At 40.1% G+C, this 22,386-nt stretch overlaps 2 protein-coding genes across 10 annotated transcripts; both read right to left on the bottom strand.

The window, feature by feature from the left end:
• Positions 1-858: 858 nt before the first annotated feature.
• On the bottom strand, positions 859-13,536 carry LOC115754685. 5 transcript variants are annotated; one of them, XM_048276407.1, is made up of 9 exons: positions 13,105-13,536; positions 12,917-12,989; positions 12,518-12,631; positions 12,265-12,481; positions 5,231-5,382; positions 4,898-5,007; positions 3,904-3,989; positions 1,164-1,268; positions 859-1,086 (listed from the first exon to the last, which is right to left on the bottom strand). In XM_048276407.1, the coding sequence occupies exons 4-9, from the start codon at positions 12,372-12,374 to the stop codon at positions 954-956; spliced, it is 696 nt and encodes a 231-aa protein (XP_048132364.1). In that variant the 5' UTR covers positions 12,375-12,481; positions 12,518-12,631; positions 12,917-12,989; positions 13,105-13,536; the 3' UTR covers positions 859-953. The 5 variants fall into 5 exon arrangements, with proteins under 5 accessions (XP_048132364.1, XP_030549652.1, XP_030549650.1 ...); XM_030693792.2 differs by having other exon boundaries at positions 12,265-12,643; XM_030693790.2 differs by having other exon boundaries at positions 12,265-12,631.
• A 777-nt stretch (positions 13,537-14,313) lies between these two features.
• Positions 14,314-21,555, bottom strand: LOC115754679 (DNA primase small subunit). 5 transcript variants are annotated; one of them, XM_048276655.1, is made up of 18 exons: positions 21,452-21,555; positions 20,868-20,932; positions 20,785-20,828; positions 20,088-20,138; positions 19,805-19,980; positions 19,366-19,443; positions 19,158-19,269; positions 18,339-18,423; positions 18,194-18,245; positions 18,042-18,103; positions 17,841-17,956; positions 17,634-17,755; positions 16,446-16,517; positions 16,203-16,260; positions 15,982-16,055; positions 15,413-15,461; positions 15,256-15,335; positions 14,314-14,709 (listed from the first exon to the last, which is right to left on the bottom strand). In XM_048276655.1, the coding sequence occupies exons 2-18, from the start codon at positions 20,915-20,917 to the stop codon at positions 14,647-14,649; spliced, it is 1,344 nt and encodes a 447-aa protein (XP_048132612.1). In that variant the 5' UTR covers positions 20,918-20,932; positions 21,452-21,555; the 3' UTR covers positions 14,314-14,646. The 5 variants fall into 5 exon arrangements, with proteins under 5 accessions (XP_048132612.1, XP_048132613.1, XP_030549642.1 ...); XM_048276656.1 differs by having other exon boundaries at positions 21,372-21,534; XM_030693782.2 differs by having other exon boundaries at positions 20,785-20,932.
• Between the last annotated feature and the right edge of the window lie 831 nt (positions 21,556-22,386).

Here is a 22,386-nt window from a genome sequence, read left to right as displayed (position 1 = left end):
ATCAATTCTAATCAAAATGATTTTTTTGAATCAGAATCGTTGCTATACAAGCCCCACATAGACCCCTGTGGGTACTCTAATCTAGGACTATTGAGTGGCAATGTAGTGACCCATAATTTATTAAGAACCCAAAACATGAAAATTCCTTAGGACTTTATTTTAAAGCTCTAAGCAATTACCTAGGTTTCTTAACCATTTACACTGAAAAGAAGAATTGAATCACGCAATTCAAATGCAGTCTAGACTTTAACAATCGTCATCAGCTCCATTTTAGAGGAAATAGTCTAATCTACGCATAACATGTTCTAGAAACCCAAGCCGTCAACCATACATAGCTAAAAACACGGAGACCAGGAAAATGATATTAAACAAGATCTTACTAGTAATCAAATCTTCATTCATGACATTAACAATTCTACAGGAAGAAGAATATAATCCAATTAGAAATCTTCTATGATAATTTCGTAGAGCTTCATCATTCTTGGCATCAAGCCAGCTCAACCAGGTCAAGCGCCCATATAGAATTTATTATGCATCTAAAAGTTCCATAAACATAATCCTTCAGAAATTATGCAAAATACATTAAAGTTGAGCCAAACTGTTAGAATTAGGAACACAAACACAACAAAATAGAGAGTAAAGAACAAAAAGAGAAAATCGAGATACGATTTATCTTGGTTCACCTTTAAGCTAGAGCTATAACCAGCAGATGATTTCACTATAACTAGCACCTCTAACCTCTTTGTTACAATTTCCAATTACAAGAAAAAGAGATTCTATGTAACAGTAGCTAATGGAAGGCATGAACTACACCTCAACATAAACAACCAACAAAGTAGTACAAACTTCTGGAGTTGAGAAAGAAAGATCGCTGACAAAATCACAAGCATCACAAACTTTGATGACATTATGGTAAGCAAATGAAACAACCCGCACTTGACAAAAACCCATGTCTAAGACTCTTCTCTTAATCTTCGTTTCTTGGACTTTTTACTTTGGTCATTGCCTAAGGAGATTTCTTCCCCTCCTACAACAGCATGCTCCTGCATCTTCATTTCATTCTCGCGCTCTCTTTTCGTACCACTCCTGTGGTATGATTGAATAATTAGAGGTTAGATTAATGACAGCAATTGGTTCGAGGAAGATCCAGCCGTGATAGATACCTATCTATGAGGGACAGTTCCCCAAAATTCTGATCCAACCAATGAATGCTTCCTGTGTTGGATGGTTCTAGGGAACCACAAATGTGCAGTATTTCCCGGTCCAAACTGCAAAGAAATAATCCGCAGGCTCTCAAAATACATTTACAATAATAACCAATGACCCTTATGCTCTCAAAATATACGTCACAACATCCATTATGCAATGACCCTTATGCTCTCAAAATATACATCACAACATCCATTAAGCAATGAGCCTGGTGCTCTCAAAACTGTTCTTTCACAAAAAGAGTTTATATAAGCACAACAGCAAAAAAGACCCCAAACATCGTGCCAGTTTCTCCAATAAGAATCTTATGATCTAAAGAGCTGATCACAGAAAAAATGTTCAAAAGTAAAATACGCAGTCCAAACGTATCTTCCTTTAAGCTTGTAATAGGTTTGTATATAGGTTGACACCCCATTGATGCTCCTCAATGATACTTGTTTATTAATTGAAAAGCAATAAGTAAACATTATCAATAGGTTAACAACCTGTAGAGAACAGCGAAATAGGGAAATAAATCACAGAAATAGTGGAAAGGGTTATCGGAAGTGCCATTCTACTTACAAATTACCATGTTGATGTGATATGTGACAAGTCAAGCTACGTGAAAATGAGGTCAAAATCAAAGGCAGTTTTACCACCATGAAAAAAGCATGGTAGAAAGTTAAAAAGTATCAAATGTGAACTCCGAAAAGCACAACATGTGTTGATCTGATCAAACTTGCCATGGATAAAGTACAGTGATTCCAATGGCAGTTTCACACGCACGAAGCACCAAGCAGGTAAGGATAAAAAAACTCAAATGTTTTTTACTGCTCTCAAACTTCAAAATTGTGTTTTTTTTTTTTTTACAACAAAATGTTCACCATACCGTATCTGGTCAATGAGAACTCTTTGTATAGCCAAAGGGAAAAAAGATTAGAACCTCCTTTCAACGTCCTTATCCGGTTACGTTAGCTATCAAAATCTTTTCCCATATGCTATCCCTCTATGATAAACCTCATCTAATGGTGCTTCCCCCTCAGAAAACTATTGCCAAGCTGCTGATTATTAGCCACGTACCAATTTTACAAATCTAATATACTGATGACCACCACATTCAAGGCTACATTCACGTGCAGTATCATGAAGCTTAGAACAGTTTTATGTTACCATACTAGAATTTATCAGCAGGAGAATTTTACAGAGTATTGTCAAATGAAAATTTCCAGAACCACTGTCGCCGGTTAGCCCGAGTCAGTTTTCCGAAGAAACAAGTATCGTGAAATGTGTATTTCTTTCAAAGGACGAGCATTCTAGGAATTCTTTCAATACACTAGACTTCTCTAGTTTTGATGCTCTACTACAACAATCAACAAGATAATAGCACCTTTTGGTTCTTGATTATTAATTGACAGGATCTCTTCATGTTAACATGCATAGTACCCAACATTGCGAGCATGTAGGTGCAAAAGAGGGATTGATGTATTGAAAGTCTCCTAAGTTCCTCCTATAACTTTTCACCAACGAGTTCCTTCGAAATTTTCTCATTTATATACATTTTTTTAATACAGCCACAACATTGTATTTGGGACTGTATTCTTCCTGTACAACCTGGTTTGACGAGAGCAGGAAGTAGTCACCGGGGATAGAGGACCTGGACAAAGAGCGACTTCGGCAGGCTTCTAGAATGGCTAAGAGGGCAGGAATGAACCATAATATGCACCAAAAAAGGGGTAGCAATTACGAGATATATATGAAAACTGAAGTTAACTCACGGAGACGCCTTTTGATGTAACATCAATGCTTACCTTTGGAAAACCAAAGTTAAGTGTACTCAAACAGAAGCACTATTAGGATGGGTGATCTCCTGGGAAGGTGTCACCAGTAGGCCAAAGGACAAAACCGTGAAGCCCGATATGAGACGACAGGCTAAAGCGGATAATACTTCGAGAATCCAGGAATGTCGCAATATGGTATCATAGCGGAACCCCATCTAGTAGGTGTGTAGTTCGGGGACAAACCACACGGAAGCTAGTGGCCTGAAATGACCCGATCTGACTAGAGCGGGGAATGATCGCTGCAGTCAGACAGCCTTGACAAGAAGCGGCTTCTAATAGGCTTCTAGGATGGTTAAGAGGGCAGAAATGAATCGAACTATGCACCCAACAAACGGATAGCAATTTTAAGATATACACATGCACATAATATATGTGCATGTGTGTATGAAAACTGGAATTAACTCAGGAAGGCATCTTTTGACGCAACGGCAAGGCTTAGCTTTGGAACTCCAAAGTTAAACATGCTTAAGTAGGAGCACTACCGGGATGAGTGACTCCTTAGAAGGTGCTCATATGTAGGCTAAAGGGCAATACTGTGAGGCTTGCTATGGAAAGGTCCAAAGCGAACAATACCTTGAGTGAGGAGTTAATCTAGGGATATTGCAATAATTGGCTAAAATACTATTGATATTTTTTAAGGAAAAACAAACACCATGATAGGCCTTTAGTCATTTTGACAAAGACGCAAGAAAAGTTCAAAGACTATGTACATGGCAACAAAATGCCCCTTAAGTAGCACTTCAAGTTCGGATAAAAGAGAAGACACATTCGAGTTCAGTAGTTTAACGAACTAAATGTTTCATGCAAAAGACATAAGGAATTATTGTTCATTATCAACTACAAATGATGTAAGACAGCCATTTGGAAAGAAACTCACCTCTTAACTAAAAAGCGTACCATGGTTCCAACCTCTATAACGTGTCGCCTGTGAGCTTTGCTGCGATATACTTCCTTACCATGCTTCTGCAAGATATTAAATGGCACATCCATTATGCTCAGTAAAACTGAATGCAAATCCTTGCGAAGGCAAAATAAAAAAATTTCACCTAGAAGGAACAAAATGAAAAGTTGTAGGCGATTTTCTTTAGTTTAGTCATGTGCTCATTGAATATCTTGTATGCCAGGTAAAGGTGACAATTATTACTGTGCAGCCCAGTGCAGTTCAACTTAAGTATATCAAGCCAGTACAACTTGTTCCTTTCTTGTCGCCTAATATGGTCTCAATGATAGAAAGGAAAATGATTAAAATGAAGAAAAACAATACGCTTCTATCAACTTCCAGGATAAGACAATGTTACTCATGTACAATGTTCTGCGACTAAGTTGACCTGGATAAATTATAAAGAACCAGAGATTTATAACCTCCACAAGGTAAACCAAATCATACCAAAAAGAACATGTGCTCAATTGCACGGTCATCTTAAGGCCATCCAATACCACAATCAACTACAACGACCCAATCTACAGATAATCGGGACAACTTGGCAATTAAGCTGAAGAACGCTTAGACTGATGTTTTATAGCTAGTGGAGGTTGAATGACACTTAAAAGTATCAGTTTGGTGGCTAAATGTCCTTATAACAATCACCGTTGCATGATTTAGTCTGTTACACAGGGAGTTGCCAAAAGAACATTAAGTGGAGCCAATCATCAATGCAAGTTAGCTAGAAACCATGCATAGTAGAGAAGATCAGCATGGGTTGTGCTAGTAAGCGCATTACATAAAAGGGTCTGTCAACCAAATAACGATATCATACAAACAGAAAAATGAATAGAAGACATGCTGAGTAGAAAACTAAATAAACCTGTTCACTGTACAAAGAAGATCACATAGCTGAAGCATACAAGAAAAGGAATCGAGAGTGTCTTACAGTTCTATATTCAAATTCTTCACGAACGTCTTCATCAATTATTACAGCAGATGCAAATCCAAGGACAATGACATGAATGGATTCTGGTGTAAGTTTTACAACATTTCCCTCTGAAACATAAAATAAATAAGGAAAATCAATGGCAAAAGCAAAGGAAGAAACTAACGGACAACATATATTTATTCACGTTAAATAGGAAAACCAAGAGCTCCAATAATCCTCATATTGAAGCCATAAGGCAGGGAGTGCAATTATACTAGGTTAGCATTGCAACCATTGATGCATGAAATTGAATATATCAAAAACAGAAGATGATGTGAACAACGAATTTACCTATTAACATATTTGGCTTGGGAGAAAATAGCAGCAGTTTTGCTTTAAGTCTCACACCAATGTATGGGTGGATCCCTGAAAGAAGCTTTGCATTTCTATCGACAATATCAACGTCATAAGCCAATAATACTCCATCAAAAATTTCACTAAACCTGCAAAAGAGACAATACTTGAAAATTATAACCAGAGTGACAGAAAGCTAGTGAGAAGACTAGAGCATTGGGCACGAATAAAACGCAAGGCATTACGGATTCACCAGAATAATGAATTACGGGAGTTCATGCCCTGAAGAAAACCTCACCACTTCCACCTCATGTCCTTCATTCTCAACTACTAAAGTCATCATAGATTGTACATGTTGGAACCAAAAAGGGTAAAGAAACTTTGGAGGATTTGGTGAGGAGCACACAAATGCATGAAGAAGAGAGAACTATATTCAAAATGCCTTCTGCAAAGGCTTCCAGCTCATAGAACAAACACACACTCTGAAAGTCCCTCTTACAAGCTTTTTTGCTACAAACCTAACTCTTTCTATCTGTATATGCTAGGGCTTCTAAGACTTCGCACAGACATATGAACCACCGCCTCTTTAAGTGCTTGAAGAGAGCAATTCCAACTTGAATTCTTCCTTATCCTTTCAAGGTCACCAACTGCAGGCAAACCTTATCATTTTCATGTGGATAAAATAAATCCACCTTGACCAAAGACTCTTGCTCTATACGTATAGCAATCATTGAATTTGATTCATTTAATGACATTTAATGAAGCAAATTCCAATTATGAGTTCTTGTCTTCAAGATGCAAGTTCAACATTTTTTTGTCCAATTTTAATACTTCTACCTCAACATGTTTGCCCACTTCATGTGAAGATAAGGTTAGCCATAACATTATCCAAGACCAAGGCCAAAGCAAAGTTGGACTTCACTTCTTCAACCAAAACACAAATCAATTCAACTGTTTTCTAACAATCTTCCTTAAAATTGATTTTGGAAATCTATAACACCAAGCATTGTTTTCAATTTCTCAAACGAATCTGCCTTCAATGGTTTTGTCAGAATATCAGCAATCCGATCTTCAAACCCACATAAATCAAGTTCAATCTCACCATTTTTTACCAACTCACGAACATAGTGATACTTGATGTCAATGTGTTTGCTCTTGCCATGAAAAATAGGATTCTTGGCTAATGCAATCTTCAACTTATTCTCACACCTCCCTTACCCAAAAAAAAAAAAAACTTATTCTCACACCTCGATTTGGTAGGACCTTTCTATTCGCGCATCAATTCACAAAGCATCATACGGAGCCATATCCCTTGACATGCCGCCAAAGCTACTACTATATATTCCGCTTCAGTTGTCGAGAATGCAATAACTTGTTTTTTCGAGGACCAAGAAAATACTCATGTTCCAAGAAAGAACGCATATCCATAAGCACTCTTTCGCATTTCGGTATCACACCCCCAATCACCGTATGTATACCCCACTAGATTGAAATTGTCGGTGTAATTGTTGAAACGTTAATTATTGGGCTTATTGTTAGCAATGGTAGTTTAATCTTTTTCATTATTAGTGAGCCTCGATGTTCACTATACATATTGATATAATCCGTAATTATTATAATAATGATTTTTTTCCCTTTCATTTACCCGATATCAAAGCTACAACATCTCCTTCTTCCCTCACAATCACTCTCTTCCCCACGATCTCGTCACCGCCATATTTGCCTTGAATATGACCGGCAACCCGTCGTCTGACTAGATGTCTAGGCCGGCAAGCCCGGATCCAATGTCCTCCAGGCTAGCGAGCCTAGAAACCGACGTCGTCCAGCCCCTACCCGTGCTCCGCCACGAAGATTCTCTATGAATCTCCTTCACAATGGTCCTCCAGAGCTAATCATGGAGTAAGTGATTCGAGATTTTGCTACGCTATAGTCCATGTGTTGGAACAATTCAGTCTTTGGCTACTTTGAGAATCCTGTGCACGGCACTCAACCTTGCTAGGGCAGAAGCCTTAATCAGATTTGTTGAGCAATGTTGTGGGTTGGTTTGTTTCTTGGTCTTAGTTGTAGCAAGCAACACAGATTGCTTCTTACCAACTAGCTGAAGGGTGACTGTCTTCTGATTTGCGAAGCCAGAGTGCTTGTGAGAGTTGAGGCTAAAGAGGTTGTTTGGCTCCTTGCTAAACTGAACGCTCACGTTTCCCCTCCCGAACACCTTCATGAGATAAAAGTCGTTCCTCTTCACAATCTCCCATATCAATGGCCATCACCACCAGATGGGGTTTGGCAGCATATGATGGGAGGTTGCAAAATTGAAAGAGTTGCTGCTATTACAATGAGAACTCTAGCACTAGTAGTTGGTTGGTCTGGTTGATGCTATTGATTGTGATTATTTATGGCTGATTTTGATAGTGGAGTAAAGTACTTGATTTTGGTAGTGATTTTGACAGAACTCATTATGTGGTGATTTATTGTCCGAGAAGTGCATGTATCCATACCGGTGAACTCAATTGTTGATAAGTCGTTGTTTATTATTGAGTTATGGCTAGAAACTCTAAAAGCGAACCCGTTGTGAGTATGGATACTAGTCTTACTAATATGAAGTTATGTCAAGCTAGATGGGACCAATTATGCTTCTTGGTCTATGGCGGTCGAGACACATCTTTTGGCCACCAAACAATTTGAGTTCTCTAACTTCGGTTCCAACTTCGGATGAAACAAACGTGGATGATTGGCGGTCTGCCGATGTTGCCATACGTACATTGTTGTGAAATACAATGGATTCCAACATTAGTCTCTAGTTTATGTGGCGTACATCAGCCAAAGCCATTTGGGTCAAGTGTGCTCTAATGTTTTCAGGTCGAGATAACATGACCCATGTTTGTGATGTTTGGGAGGAGTTATTTGATCTAAGTGCGGGAGACATCTATATCGGATTGCTATTCGTGGTTCACCACTCTGTGAGAAATTGTACACTTATTTGCCTGCCACCGATGACATTAGAGAGTTAGCCAAGCGTTAGGAGGATATGAGAATTATATTATTTCTCCGAGGGCTTGGTACTACTCAATTCATTTCTCCGACAATAAATTACTTCTCAAGGTACTTTTCCATCAGTTGATGAGGTTCTCTCGGGCCCTTGTGCATGCCTAACTCATCATTTGCACTCACTTCCACACTTGTAGCAAGTGCTATGGTTTCTCGGTCATCTAGTGGCCGTGCGGGCCGGGAGCGTGGTCCCCGTGGCCGTGGCAGATCTGATTTTTCTCCTTGTCATGGCCATGATGGTGGTAAGGGTGCTGGAAGTTCTCGTTATTGCCACCACTATCGGTGAGTTGGCCATACCGAGGCTTATTGCTATACCTTACATCCCTATCTTCGTCCACAAGCTGCTTATGCCAATGTTGTCGAGTCTCCAAAGGAGAAGGTTCCCGATCGGTCACAAGAGCTGCCTAGCACCATTATGATGTCTCACGCCGAGTACGAGTCCTTAGTGCATCCCGGATGGTGGATTCCTCTGCTCTAACCGCTACTTTGGCACAAACTTCTTCAGGTAGTTCGTCTTGTTTACTCCCCGCTACACCTACTTACGGGTCGTAGACTCGGGTGCCATCAATCATATGACCGGTAACTCTTAACTTATTGTTTGTTATTATCTTTGTCTCCTAGTTCTGTTACACTTGCCAATTGTTCACGATCTCATATCACCGATCAAGGGGATGTAACCTTGGATCCCCCTCTTTCTCTTTCATCCGTTTACCATTTACTAGCTTTCTCATATAATTTGCTTTCTATTAGTTCCTTTACCAGAGGTTTGAATTGTTCTATGACATTTACCTCTACTCGTTGTGTCTTTCAAGATCCGAGGATCGGACGGATGATCGGTGGAGGGCATGAGTCCAATGGGTTGTACTCCCTGAACAAAAATCTTATTATTGCTGCTATTTAGAAGAGCACCGCCTCCGACTCTTTCAGATGCATTGTCATATGGGTCATCCACCACCTAATATACCTTTGTAATTTCTCTCCCGTTTCAGCATCTATGAGTCCTATCCAGTGAGATGCTTGTCAATTTGGCAAACATCGGATATCTTTTCATTCTCGTGTCCAAAGTCGTTTGTCAAGTACTTTTGAGTTGGTCCATTTTGATGTTTGGGGACCATATCGTGTCAAAGATATGTCCGGTTACAAGTATTTTGTTACATTTGTGAATAATTATTCCCGCATAACGTGGTAATATTTAATAGAAAATTGAACTAAAGTTTTTTCCTATTTTTGTATGTTTTGCTTTAAGATTCTCAATCGGTATCATGTTTCCGTTAAATGTCTGCGCTTCGATAATGCAAAAGAATATATTGCTATTTCCCTTGGTTTTCGATCATTTAGTATATATCATGGGATTCCGCATCGGACCTCTTGTCCCTATATCCCCCAACAGAATGAGGTGGCAAAACAAAAAAATCGCCATGTCTTGGATATTGCTCGTTGCCTACTTTTTCATATGAAACTCCCAAAAATGTTATGAGGGCATGCTATTCTTACAGCATGCTATCTCATAAATCGCCTCCCATCCTCCGTACTTCGTTGGGACATACCTTTTTCTACTTTCCATCCTACGAGTCCACTTTTTTCTTTACCACCTCGTGTGTTTGGGTGTGTTTTGTGCATCAACTTACTCTTGGTCATAATAAGCTTGATCCATGGGTTGATAAGTGTGTTTCTTGGGTACTCTTGAACTCAAAAAGGGTGAAAGTGCTATAGTCCCGTTAGACGGAGTTGTATGTCTTAGCAGATGTGACCTTTTTTAAGAACCGGTCATATTACACTTCGTCTGCCAACCGGTGACTCCTTCCGAAGATGCTCTGATACCATGTAAACGAAAAGGGGAAAAATTGTTATTCTAATAATTACGGATTATATCGACATATATAGAACCCTATGCTCGCTAATAATAAAGAAGACTAAACTACCCCTGCTAACAATAAATCTAATAATTAAATCGACTACCAGCCCTTTCCACAACCAATGTGGGATAACTCTAACAATCTCTTCCTCACACATCGGGCCCTAGGTTGGAGTAGCAACCTGTATCTCTCTCGTGTGACTATTGAGTCTACACTTGTTGGTAACTTGAGCTCTGATACTAATGTTGGGTAGTCTTAGGCCTCTCTCATCCCAAAAACTAACTCAAAGAATGAGGTTTTTCTTCACGCTTATAAACCGACTACCAACCCCTTCCACAACCGATGTGAGACAACTCCAATGGTAAGAATATAAAATACCATGATCACGAGTTCCACAGACACACCGTCGAATCCTTTTGGCTGCCCGCAATTATGATTGGTATGGTTTCTCCATGAACCGACTAATAATTCCCACACTATAAGCAATATCTAGTCTTGTAGAAGTTAAATATCTTCAACTACCAACAATTCGTGTTAGGGCTCACAATGGTATCCGCCGGTTCCGTTCAATCACAACTTCCATAATTAGACGCGAGGAATTTCAAAAATTGGTCCATCCAGATGAAGGTTCTCTTCAAGTCGCGAGATTCATGGAACCTGGTGGAGAACGGCTACACCAAAGTGGCCGATGTTGAAGAATTTGATCTTTAATCTAAAGACCTTGAGACTGGATAGTGGTGAAGGATTTACTTCAAATGAATTTAATTAACAATAGAAGGATTTTTTAAATGGTGAGAAGTATGCTAAAGGCTAAAACCGTACCAAAATATTTTTGGGTAGAAGTCATTGCTTGTCTTTGCTTTTCTCCCGAACAGTGCTCAACCAGGAGTGTTCTTGGAAGAACCCCAAAAAAGGCTTGAAGCAACAACAAGCTATGTGTTTTGTTCCTACGGGTAATAGGGTATGTTGCATATCCCCATATAACTGACAAACTAATAAAAAAATTTGATGACACAAGCCGGAAGTGCATCTTCATCGGCTAGTGACGTGAATAAGGGTTATAAGTTATATAATCCACCCACAAAGAAAGTAATTATCAGCGGGGATGTCCAGTTTTTTCAAGATGAAGTATGGGACTAGAACCAAGAGGGCGACCCAGAAAAATCACCATCGAAGATGAACCATTGGTGGGAGAGTAAGAGAAGTCTTCAACTGAAAATCCATCATTTTTGCCTGGTCATTCATCTTCCTCACCAACGGTTTCACAACCGTCGATTCATCATTCGTAGCAATCGCAATAGATGCGGATAAAATTCAAGTATTATGTTGTCATAAGAGAGGATGATAGTGACAATGATGGGATCACTAATGAAACAATGGTAATTTTTGTTTATTTGATGAATGTAACCCCGTATCCCATGATAATGCAACTATAGATGAGAAATCAATCCAAGCAATGGATGAAGAAATCCACTCTATTGAAATGAATGACACATGGGTGTTAACTTCTTTACCACCTAGTAAGAAGCCCATTGGTGTCAAGTGGGTGTACAAGACAAAATACAAACCCAATGGTCAAGAGGATCGTCACAAAGTCGACCGGGTCATAAAAGGCTATAAGCAAAAGCCAAGTATTGATTATTTTAAAGTATTTGAAAGTCAAACTTCACTTCGAACTCGATCCTGGGTGAAGTTATGGCTAACCTTATCGTCAAATGAAGTCGGCAAGCATGTTGAAGTGGAAGTATTGAAATTGGACAAGAAAATGTCCAACTTGCATCTTAAAGATAAGAAGTCCTAATTGGAATTTGCTTCATTAAATGTCATTAAATGAAGCAAATTCAATGAATACTACACGTACAAAGCAAGAGTCTTTGGATAAGGTGGACTTCTTTTGTCCGCATGAAAGCGATGAAGTTAGCTTACAATTTTCTCTAAGACCAAGTCCAAAGCAAAGTTAGACTTTACTTCTTCAACCAAAACAAAAATCAATTCTACTATTTTCTAACAAGATAATCCTCAATAAACTAAAGGGTGATTGATCTTGAATCAGCACTTCGAACATAAACATGTCCTCGGAAACGCTACATGATCTCGTAAGATACTTATTGAAGAGACTACAAAGCTTACTGAAAAAGGTGAGAGCTGAGCTCATGGAGAACTGCCTTAGACACTCGGTTGCTCTTCGAGGGATGAAGGAACACCACCAAGTTCGCATCCGATACCTTCAATCCCTCCATTACAAGGGCAAGATTGAATTCTCAGATGAGGCTCAAGATTTGCGCTAATGGTGGCAACTGGCAACGTCTCTCTGCACCACAAAAACACTCAATCCCTCAAGTGTTTTGGAGTGTTGTGGTTAAACCCGGTGAGTTGACTCAATCAGCAAGCATTGGAGAGCCGTTGAAGCGTCTATTGTAATGAAGCCTGTTGCTTCCGAGCCAGAGGGCTTGTGCTTGGCGTGTAGAGACCCTAATGAAAAAGTCTTGTTCATGCCCTGCAATCATAGCTCCCAAGAATTAACAAGGAGAGAGAAGAAGCTGGTCATGCTCCCATTTCGATCCGAGACTCCAACTTAGGGGTGATCGACTCCCAGGCAGGCCGGTTCCCAACCAGAACCGGGAGCTGGTTCCGCTCCGGTTCCCAGCTCGTGGAACCAGGAACAGGGAACCAACCCTCTCCACCTGGGGAACTAGACTGGTCACCAGGTTGGACTGGGACCGGCAGCCCTAATTCTCTAGACTACCAATAAGAGTTGCAAAATGCACAGATCGCAGCTTACCAATTCCAACGAGCACAGCAAAGAACTACTTCACCGCCACTTGATACACAAAACACAGCTTCCCTCTTTTTGTCTGCGATCAACCCGCAAACACCTCAAAGCTCAGACCTATCCACGTCCACAACACTACAATCAGCCTCACCAAAACATAAGGAAAGATAAACAACAACAAAAACCAAGAAATTTACCTCGTATTTGTGTGCCAAGAAACAGAGGCTTCCCTGCGTGACGACGGCGACTAGTGAGGGACTGAGCGTCGAGCGAGAGAGGGAGGTGAGAGCTCCAGAATGAGCGGCGAGAGAGAAAGAGGGAAGAATGAGCGGCGAGTGGCGAGCGCGAGCAGAGGGAGGCTGAGCGGCCAGCGGCGATCGTGAGAGAGATAAAGGGCGTCGCCAGCTGAGCAGTGAGCACTTGGTGAGGCGAGACTGATGAAACCGACGGAGGGAAATCTGAAGGGAGAGACTATTACATTGTTTAGGGTGGTCGGTTCTATCGGGCAAGCGAGCTGATGGAGTCTGACGTTTTGGAGGACGGCTTTTGAAAGTGTGAAGTGTTTGCAGCCTTCTTGCCCGGTGGTTCTCGCCGAGGAGTGAAGGATGTTCGCTTGCTAAAATGCCGTCGTTTTAATCTGGAGTTGTTCGACCAAAACATTTTGTTTTTTTGGGAAGTTCTTGCTAGTTAGATGCAAGGTTACTACTTTTCTTAGCATGAATAGCAGAGGAATTCTGAGGGTAGTGGAAAGTAGTCCATCATCTTCATAATCAGAACTCAGTTGGCATCAAGAGTAAATTTATAGTTTTACCGGGTTCCTCTCCCTCGTTTAATTTGGGCATTTAACGTGGAGTACTGGGCTCGTGTTATGGCTCGTTTTGATGTCCACACTGATACAGATAGATCGAATCCGAATCATTATGGCAAAACCGAAAACTCGGGCCTTTCTTGCTCTTTCCGAAGCTTCACATTTGCACCTTTGATGTACTCGTGTCATGGCTCGTTTTGATGTCCTATGTATGAAGGAAGCTAAACTCCTCTCAACGTGGTTCTCCATCCATAGGAATTTTCTTGAATATGGCCTCTGAGGAAGAAAAGGTGTACGGGTCGGACTGGAGGGTCGAATATATAGGTGCTGTAGCATTATGAATCCTAATCTCGACCACGCATCTTTATGATTGGAAAGCAACATGTAAAGAGGTCGAGGTCCTCTTCCTGATCCTCCATTTGAATGAGATAGGACAAACCGAGTAATCACAACACCAGATTAAGCCTTGTCTTCGCATGAGAAAGATGATACGGCGACATAGTTCCGTGTGATTTTGTCTTTCTTTTTAGACCATCTGACGATGCCGTGACACAAACATTAACAATGTAAAGGGGGAAGGATGATGATCACACGATCGATCTTAATTGGGCGATACACAGATAAACTAAGAGTTAGCGCATTCAGTTTGGTTCAACACAATCATCTGTGCTCAAAACTCCTAAGCAAGGCTTGCCGTAGCACAAGGAGCATAGTACAACTACTTTTGGGAGCATTTCGACATATACTACATTCAGAAGACAGAGAACATACATGATGAAGCATAATTTAGTTCACCACACTGGAAATGGATTACTTAGGATGGCTACAGAACTCTTGCCGCTCGTATTTTCCTCTTTGATGCATGAACAGCCAAGACTTATGGATAAGCGTTCCAGCAAAGGAGTCCCAGAGGCAAACAAACGATGGTCGCTTACCAACTTAAATTATTCTTTGATTGCTGCAGTCGACTATTATATGCACTTTCTATCTCCTCCTGCAAGAAACAGAAAGCATGTGGTTGATGGAACGTTCTTTAATTGACCTGATAACCTACTGCTTCTCCTTGTTTACATTAATGGTTGGACAGAAATTAAATTAGGGAAAAGGTGCACAGAACAGTGACCAAGTGACCTGCTTAGAACAGGACTCACAAGAAATTAAGCGGGTTCTCTTTCCTTTATCAACCAAGAATTGCAAGTGATCAAGTTTAATGAACTAGAGGGGCTATAATTGGAGCTACTATTGTTGCATAATCACAGCAAATTTCGCCCAAAAAACATGATGGAAAGATGAGCTACACTGTCGGGAATATCTCCGCTTTGGGAGATAACCCCCGTTTTGGTCTTGCTAGCAAGTGAGGAGGCGCCAGCTGGGAATAGAGCATCCTTTCATTTTCCAAGGGTACTAGGAATGACCCGTGAAAGGCAGGATCCTCTCAGCTGGGCACTCCCTGGGCCAAAACATAGTCCTATCATCAAACCGATTGACAATGGTTCACAGGATGAAATGCAATGCGGCAACAAGCTCGGATAAAGTATACCTTGCAAGATCTCAGTAAGGGCTGCAAAAATGATGATCTGAAGTATCTCACTGCTCTTCCAAGTGAGGTTCTGTCCAGTTCTGGCATGAAGGGAAAGTAAAACACTTGGTGACAGGATAGAAACAATAAGATAAAAGTTGATATTTTATTTCCCTACCATCATCCATATCAGCTCTCGAACCGCTCATGTTGAGTTCTTGCAGAAGCTGTAAGGCAAAAAATATCGAATAAGAACCCTTCGACAACACCCTTCGTTTCAGAGAAAAGCAAATCCATGCACACACGTCACTCTGTCTCCATTTGTGACATCTGAAGGATATTCTAGACACTAATGCAAGACCAGAAGATATGCTGCCCTTATGAATGATTTAAACTTGATTTAATTGTTTTATATTCCATCAGAAAGCTGAACAACTGGATGATAGGCTTTATCAATTGCTATTAAACTGACGAAGCATGAGTTTCAGCTGGAACAAGTATTCAATACAAGGTACATACATGACAGTTCGTGAAGATGAACAGAAAGTGGGAAATATGCATCTCTCATCACCAGTGTTCCAACATGAGAGACAGCAGCAAAGAAAATTATTCTTTCAAAAACTAAAGGTAGTGAATTCTGATTTCTACTGGCTAGCTCGTATTGAGGCCTCATGGTCAAGGAAAATGGATGACTCAGGAGAGACTAAGTACCCAGCAATCAGTATTGATCAAGTGTGCTAAACTTACCTGTGAAAGGGTTGGCACTGCAGTAGGGTCAAATTCCTCACAATTATTCGGGTCAATAGGGACACAAACGCGACCTGAATTAAAGAGAAATAAGTGAAGCAGTATTACTAAGGACCAATTTGCTAATGATAGTGAAAAAATAATGTGGATGTTAAAAAGGAAAAAGACATGATCTGAGATTCCAAGAAGATTGCCATTTGTTTTGTAATGCGACATTGTACCTGTTTTCGGATGCACACAAAATGGCGCCTTTAGCAAATGGTTCATGTGTTTGGAAACCTGATAGGTTAATGGGTCAGAGAGTTGTTACGTAAGCATGCACAGTTAGCTGAAAATCTCCAGCCAGCTTATATTCATCTTATAGTAAAGTTGACATACTATTCAAGGGAGCTGAGTTTCTAAACAAGCATACTAAGCTTCGAGTGAAAGAAGGCAATTAGAAAGTGCTCGAAGACTTCACAAACCTCCATATCGAGCCTGGGATAGGTAAAAGAAAAAATTATCTCTTCAATGCACCTGCGCAGTCCTTGAATGTGCTGCAAAGAAGAGGAATATATGTCTGAGAGAGCTTGCACATAGGGGTCTAGTTTCCTGAAGCATACAATGCTCTTATCTAGCTCTATCATGAAAATGCAACTTGTTAACCCAATAGGATAGTTGCCTCAATAGGAATTCCAGAAAACAAATCGAACTATCAGAAAAAAGAAAAACAGGGAATTAAACCTTATTAGATCGTGTTAGATGCCTTGATATACGTAGCCAGACTTTCTAATATTCGAATAGAGTCAGTAGTTCCATTCGAGGAATCAGAAGCTGGAGTCTAAGACAACAGCGACAGCATAAGAAACATCTTAAGTTTCTTTTGATATACTGAACGTGCATGCCCATTTCATTGTTTCACAGACTCTGGCATCTGGAGGATTAAAAGAGTCCATGGGACGTCAAGGAAATAGTGCAACCAACAGACTGACTGAACCTGCATCATCAGCCAACCAATTGACTCGAAAAATTGACTGCGCAATAGTCTGTCTGTATATACTCAGGGCCCTTCATCAAAACAACAGAACTTCTTAACTCTACAGACTGGTCAATTATACAATAACATGCTTCAGAAGTAGACCAAAGGACGTTTTCAGGGACATAGCACTTTAAGTAATTTTTATGCACGCCTAAGTTTGAAGCCTTTTATGTACTCTCTCCCGGTGAAGTTTCCAAAATTTATCTTTGCATATATAACTACCTATGCTAATAAGTTTCCTATGGAAGAAATGATTCATATATATGCATCAACTAAGGTACTGCCTTCTACAGGATGAAGCACAGCACGAATGAAGGTCGGCGGGAGAAATCTTGTCTGAGTTAACTTAGATTGCTGCATGCGCTCCACATATCCCTCGGTTATTTCCAATACTCCAAATGTGCCGATCCTTGTCTTAGCATTGACCCATTTCAGCAAAGTATCAAACAGTGCCGCTGCTCACGATATCCACAAAGTCTTAAATTTTTCTGTACGTTGAAATCAGAATGTACAATTGTAGAAAATGACCAATAAAAAATGCTACATGTAGTCAGAAAAATCCTTAAGAAATTCATGCTAGCAAGGTTTGTGGCCTGCAAAGATAGGTTTGAATATGATGCAGTTGTCTCTATACCTTAAGTTTGGCCGAGCAAAGTAAGCTCTTCAGCTGCTCCCATCGAACAACATTAATGTCATCCTTTGAGCCATAGGCTTTTCTCATCTCCTGCCACTTTCCCCGCAACTCAGCAGCAACAGCTAGAAAGAGAAAGGACTTTCTCAATAACAACAGCTGGTGTGGGTCATGCAGATGAAAAAAATGACCCAACTCAAATTTCTATACATTCATCAGGAATCATATCCAGGATCTTCTCATATTTCTCCTCAGTTGAAAGAATATTTTGGCTCAAAAGCATTTTTCCCTCGAAGAAATCCCTCAGAACATCTGTATATGATCTCCTGCAAAGGTGAAACTTGTTTAGAAGTTGATTCAGGGGTGGAAAAGAGAAGAAGAAGGGGAAGAGGATCTACTGTTGGAACTTACGCAAGGAAAGGATGAAGAACTGGACCCACTAACGAAACCTTCTTATTGCTATTTTCATTGCCCTGAAAATAGTAAAGGGAATAAAAGAACTCCTAAGACTCATAAATAGTCTAGAAACAAATAGGTAAGTAATGCAGTGATTGAGACAGTACTTTATATACTCGGAAGTAATCAGCGATAGATGCCCTCTGTTCATTAGACAATCTGCATGATTGGAGGCAGTGTATTTTATACCTCTAAACATCAAAGAATACGTAAAGAAGTAAAACTTTGGTATTCAAACATATGCAGCATCACCTTCTTGCTTTTGCATCACAAACCCAACAATGAACACCACGTCGGCCGCTATATGCCCACAAAATGTGAATGAAGCCAAAGTCATCTACAAAGGAAACGGCAATTTGACGTCGTGAGAACATATATGGACCTGCCATAGATGCTGAATGTAGTACATCCCATGGGATGCAATCTGAATGTGGAAATGGCATAAATTAACACATTTAGATGAGAGGAAATATAAAATCATGGAAGTGATCGATGAATAAGCTTTGCATACTAAAACGTCCATATCTATGCCAAATTGCTATGAAACATTAACTTAGATGACGAGCAGACTTCAATACCATACACACTTTTTTAGCTCTACAGAATGCATCATGCATTTCGAAAGTGTCTTAAGTTACTAGTAACTTGCTAGCTACTCAAGATTTTTCTAATACAGCTGATCGTCAGAGCTTATTTCTGTTACAAAAGGCTGATTAAAGGAACTTAATTGTCATTCAGCAAATGATAAACAGGTAATTCCTTTAAGAAACCAATTAGCTGTGATCGTTTTTGAAATACGAAAGCTCGGACAATACACTTTTCAGGGATGATGAACAGAGCATGTCCTAGATTCATTTATTGGCACTAAATTATGTCTGCCGGGACCATAACTGACAACCGTAGATGTGGTTTCTAGAGAAAGTCCTTGTCCGGCAGTATAGATAGCAATCTGATGTATGGACCAAAAAAGGTCAGGATAGCGGACAAAATGTGCTAAGGAAAAGAAAGATCCGAAGCAAAAACCTCTTAACTGAAATAGAAGTCATGCCTAATGCTGTATGAGGGTCCTACCTCTGAGGGCAGTGTCAATTACTTTTATAGCCACAGTCATCAGTGGCCAGCAGTCCAAGCAGATGTCAGCTCCAGAACAGCAAAATCTAACGTCATCATAATCTGTTATATCCTGTTGGCAGAAGATCGATTCAAACAGTTTGACTACCAAGTGAAATCAAAGTTTATAGGAGAACAAATCTGACATGCTTGATGTATAAAAGCTTACAATATCAAAGATGAGCTCCCTCTCTACTGGAGTAAAAACATTATCACCAGTTTGTGCGTATGCATGTCTCTTTGCAGGCTGCATAACACGACATGATCAGCCAAGATACTTTTGAAAGGCGGTAAACTTCACTATCTTCTTTCCCTAAAAAAATCTAGGGCCAAGGAAAATATAGTAGGATCAAATGCACTACGTCACAATGGACAATATCCCTCTCATGATTTCGCAACTTGTCATTCCTCACATTATTTATAAAAAAGAGAATCAAACGGTATAGTAAGTTAATAAAAATAGCCGTATACATTAACTCTTCTTCTTGTGTGCTAGTGCAGTACTGCTCTAGTTGAGGAGTCCTGCTTATGCTTCAAATTTGTCACCCACATTGAAGGGTTTTTAGTCCAAATGACAGATGACAGGTAGATGAAAAAAGGTATCTTACATTCACGCTGTAAACTGGTCCAATATCTATTTTAAATGGGCATTTTTCTTTGATTGAGCTTTCCAACTCGTATGCGCTTGTGTAGGACTGGAACCGCAGGTAGATGTCATTATCCAGTGTGAAAGAAAATTCTCTACGGCTAAGGTATGTTGGATCGCAGCCAGGGTGCTTTCCATCTGTATGATCAATAACAGTACACTTTCAGATTTGAAACGAGCATGATAAGATGGGTAAATTAACTGGGATGGTGCTGCTCATTGGTTTAGAAATACATTCAACTTACCATGGCCATAGCACATCCATTTGAAGATATCAGAATGTGGGAAAACCTTTCCTGCATGAAATAAATTCTTCTGTAAACCATGAAATAATCTACAGATGACTCTGGTCTTGAAATCCAAACACAAATGTCTCCAATGTCGAAGTTAGGGAGTTACTAGCAGAACCTCATGCTCATTCATTTTACTCAAAGCAGATAGACCTAACAAAATGTTGTATCGAGTAAACAGTCCAATTCCGTTCCCCTCAACAATATGCTCCGCAATTCCAAGATCATCATCATCAAAATGGCAAATTCATCAGCCCGAAACTATAGGCAAGTGAATGAGAGAGACAAACTTCTTCTTTCGTCTATATCCTCATTAGTTAAAGTCGTACATGTGTTGCAAAAAGAAAAAAGGAGTGGTGACAGGCACAAACGGCCACACGGAAATTCCTCAGCCAGCATGTCACTTGAGTTTGAAAAATGTCTCTTGATTTGCTTGGAAAATCTTTGCTCTCTATGGAGCACATTGCACGTTATTTGCCTGTCTGTCGATTTATCCAACATGAATTAGCTAAAACCTAAACGATCAAAGTGGGCTGTTGATATTTGATTACGAGTGCGATCAAAGAAGAAAGCTCAGTAATAGATCGCAAACAGTAATCAACGACAATTAACAGTATCAAAGTGTGACATGAACTTAAGATTGGGGAATTACCATAGTAAGCTTTGAGGTAATTGGCATTAAATCCATCAGGCATGATATCCACATGCCTCTGTGCAGGCATTTCTGGTCCATTGCCATCAATTTCCATGTCCTCTCTACAATTCTCAGCTTCCCCTGGATTCATCTTTCAATCATACACCTGTCATTCAATCAAATCCACCACATTATACTAAAAAAGCTTGGCATCAGTATCATTCGCAAAAATGAGGCTCAAAAGCGGCATTATCAGGTTATTGAAACTGAAATCAGAACGGTCAGCCCAGTAATCACCCAATCAGTTCAATACGACCAAAGTACACATCAGTCAACCAACAATACCACGCGGAATGCGCTTCCAGGTAGCGAAATTACATGAAATCAGATCTGAACCCCGATTCGAACGCAAATAAATCGATAATCAGCGATCAAACAATTAGTCTACAGAAAATTCAATGAAACTCCCGTGACGTCTCAAACAATCCCAGAATTCCACTAATCGCCTGGACAGTAAATAAACATCTTATTTTTTGCAGGATATTTGCTCCAGCGGCTACCGTACGAGGAAATCTACTCGAGAGAAAGTACACGAAACCAAGTACTTGAACAGCGGGAGAATTAGAAAACTACTGGAAAAAAAAAGTGATGTCAGCGTGTAAAGCAGCGACGATCTCTTTCTTACGGTGTAAAATTTTGCAGATGAAATCGACGGCGACGGTGGCGGGTGGTGGCGATTGGAGTCGGAGGAAGGGGGGGAGAGGAATTTGATGATGGCGGGAGATGTGGCGACGGCGGACTTCGAAATGGCGGGAAAGCCTTTTTATTTGCGCCAGTGAAATGAGAGAACGGTTGCCCAAAAAAAATGGATCCTTGCTTTCTTTCTGGGCCCAATGCCCAAAAAAGCCCCAAATATTTTTTTCCCGCGAACAATTTCAGTAATGAAACGAGTGCAGTAATCCTTACGGGCTGTTTGACTAACATTAACTTTATACTGCAAAAATGCGGATGAGAGCATAAATTGTCTATGAATTTTGTCCGATAGGCAATGTCCTTCATGGACTTTTAATTTAGTGGTCCATCCTGGGATTTCGGGTCATTTTACTATCTTTCAAGCAGTAGCAGTGGACTTTTCAATCATTTTTTCTCGTGATAGTATTGCCGGAAATTCTTGGATTTCTTGCAATATGGGATTGAATGCCATGATGACCACGACCGAGAGCGAAGGCGACAGGGCAGGGTAACAACGAGTAAGACTAGGTTATAACAACACAATAGAGGTTAGAGCAGAGAGCTTCTTCAGATTTCGAAAAAGAATAAGAAAACTCACCATTTTTTTTAACTCTTAAACCATTATATGAAAACGATTATTTAGAAAAGTAAGATTTGGCATCATCACCCACTTGCTTGACCACCAATGTCTTAAACTACATTGCTAGCCTCTTGTACTTAAAAGGACTACAGCTTGTACGATTGCCCTACTTACTTACTCACTTGCATGTCGTCTCCAACTCTTGGTATCGAAAAGTGGATTTGCTTAGCACTACATATTTGAACACATTAAATCTCGATTCGCATCATTGTGCTCAATAAAATGAATGAGAGAAACTCGAACAGAAA

The sequence above is a fragment of the Rhodamnia argentea genome, chromosome 3 (assembly GCF_020921035.1).
Source record: "Rhodamnia argentea isolate NSW1041297 chromosome 3, ASM2092103v1, whole genome shotgun sequence".
NCBI lineage: Eukaryota > Viridiplantae > Streptophyta > Magnoliopsida > Myrtales > Myrtaceae > Rhodamnia > Rhodamnia argentea.
This window is presented reverse-complemented; position numbering and strand designations above follow the sequence as displayed.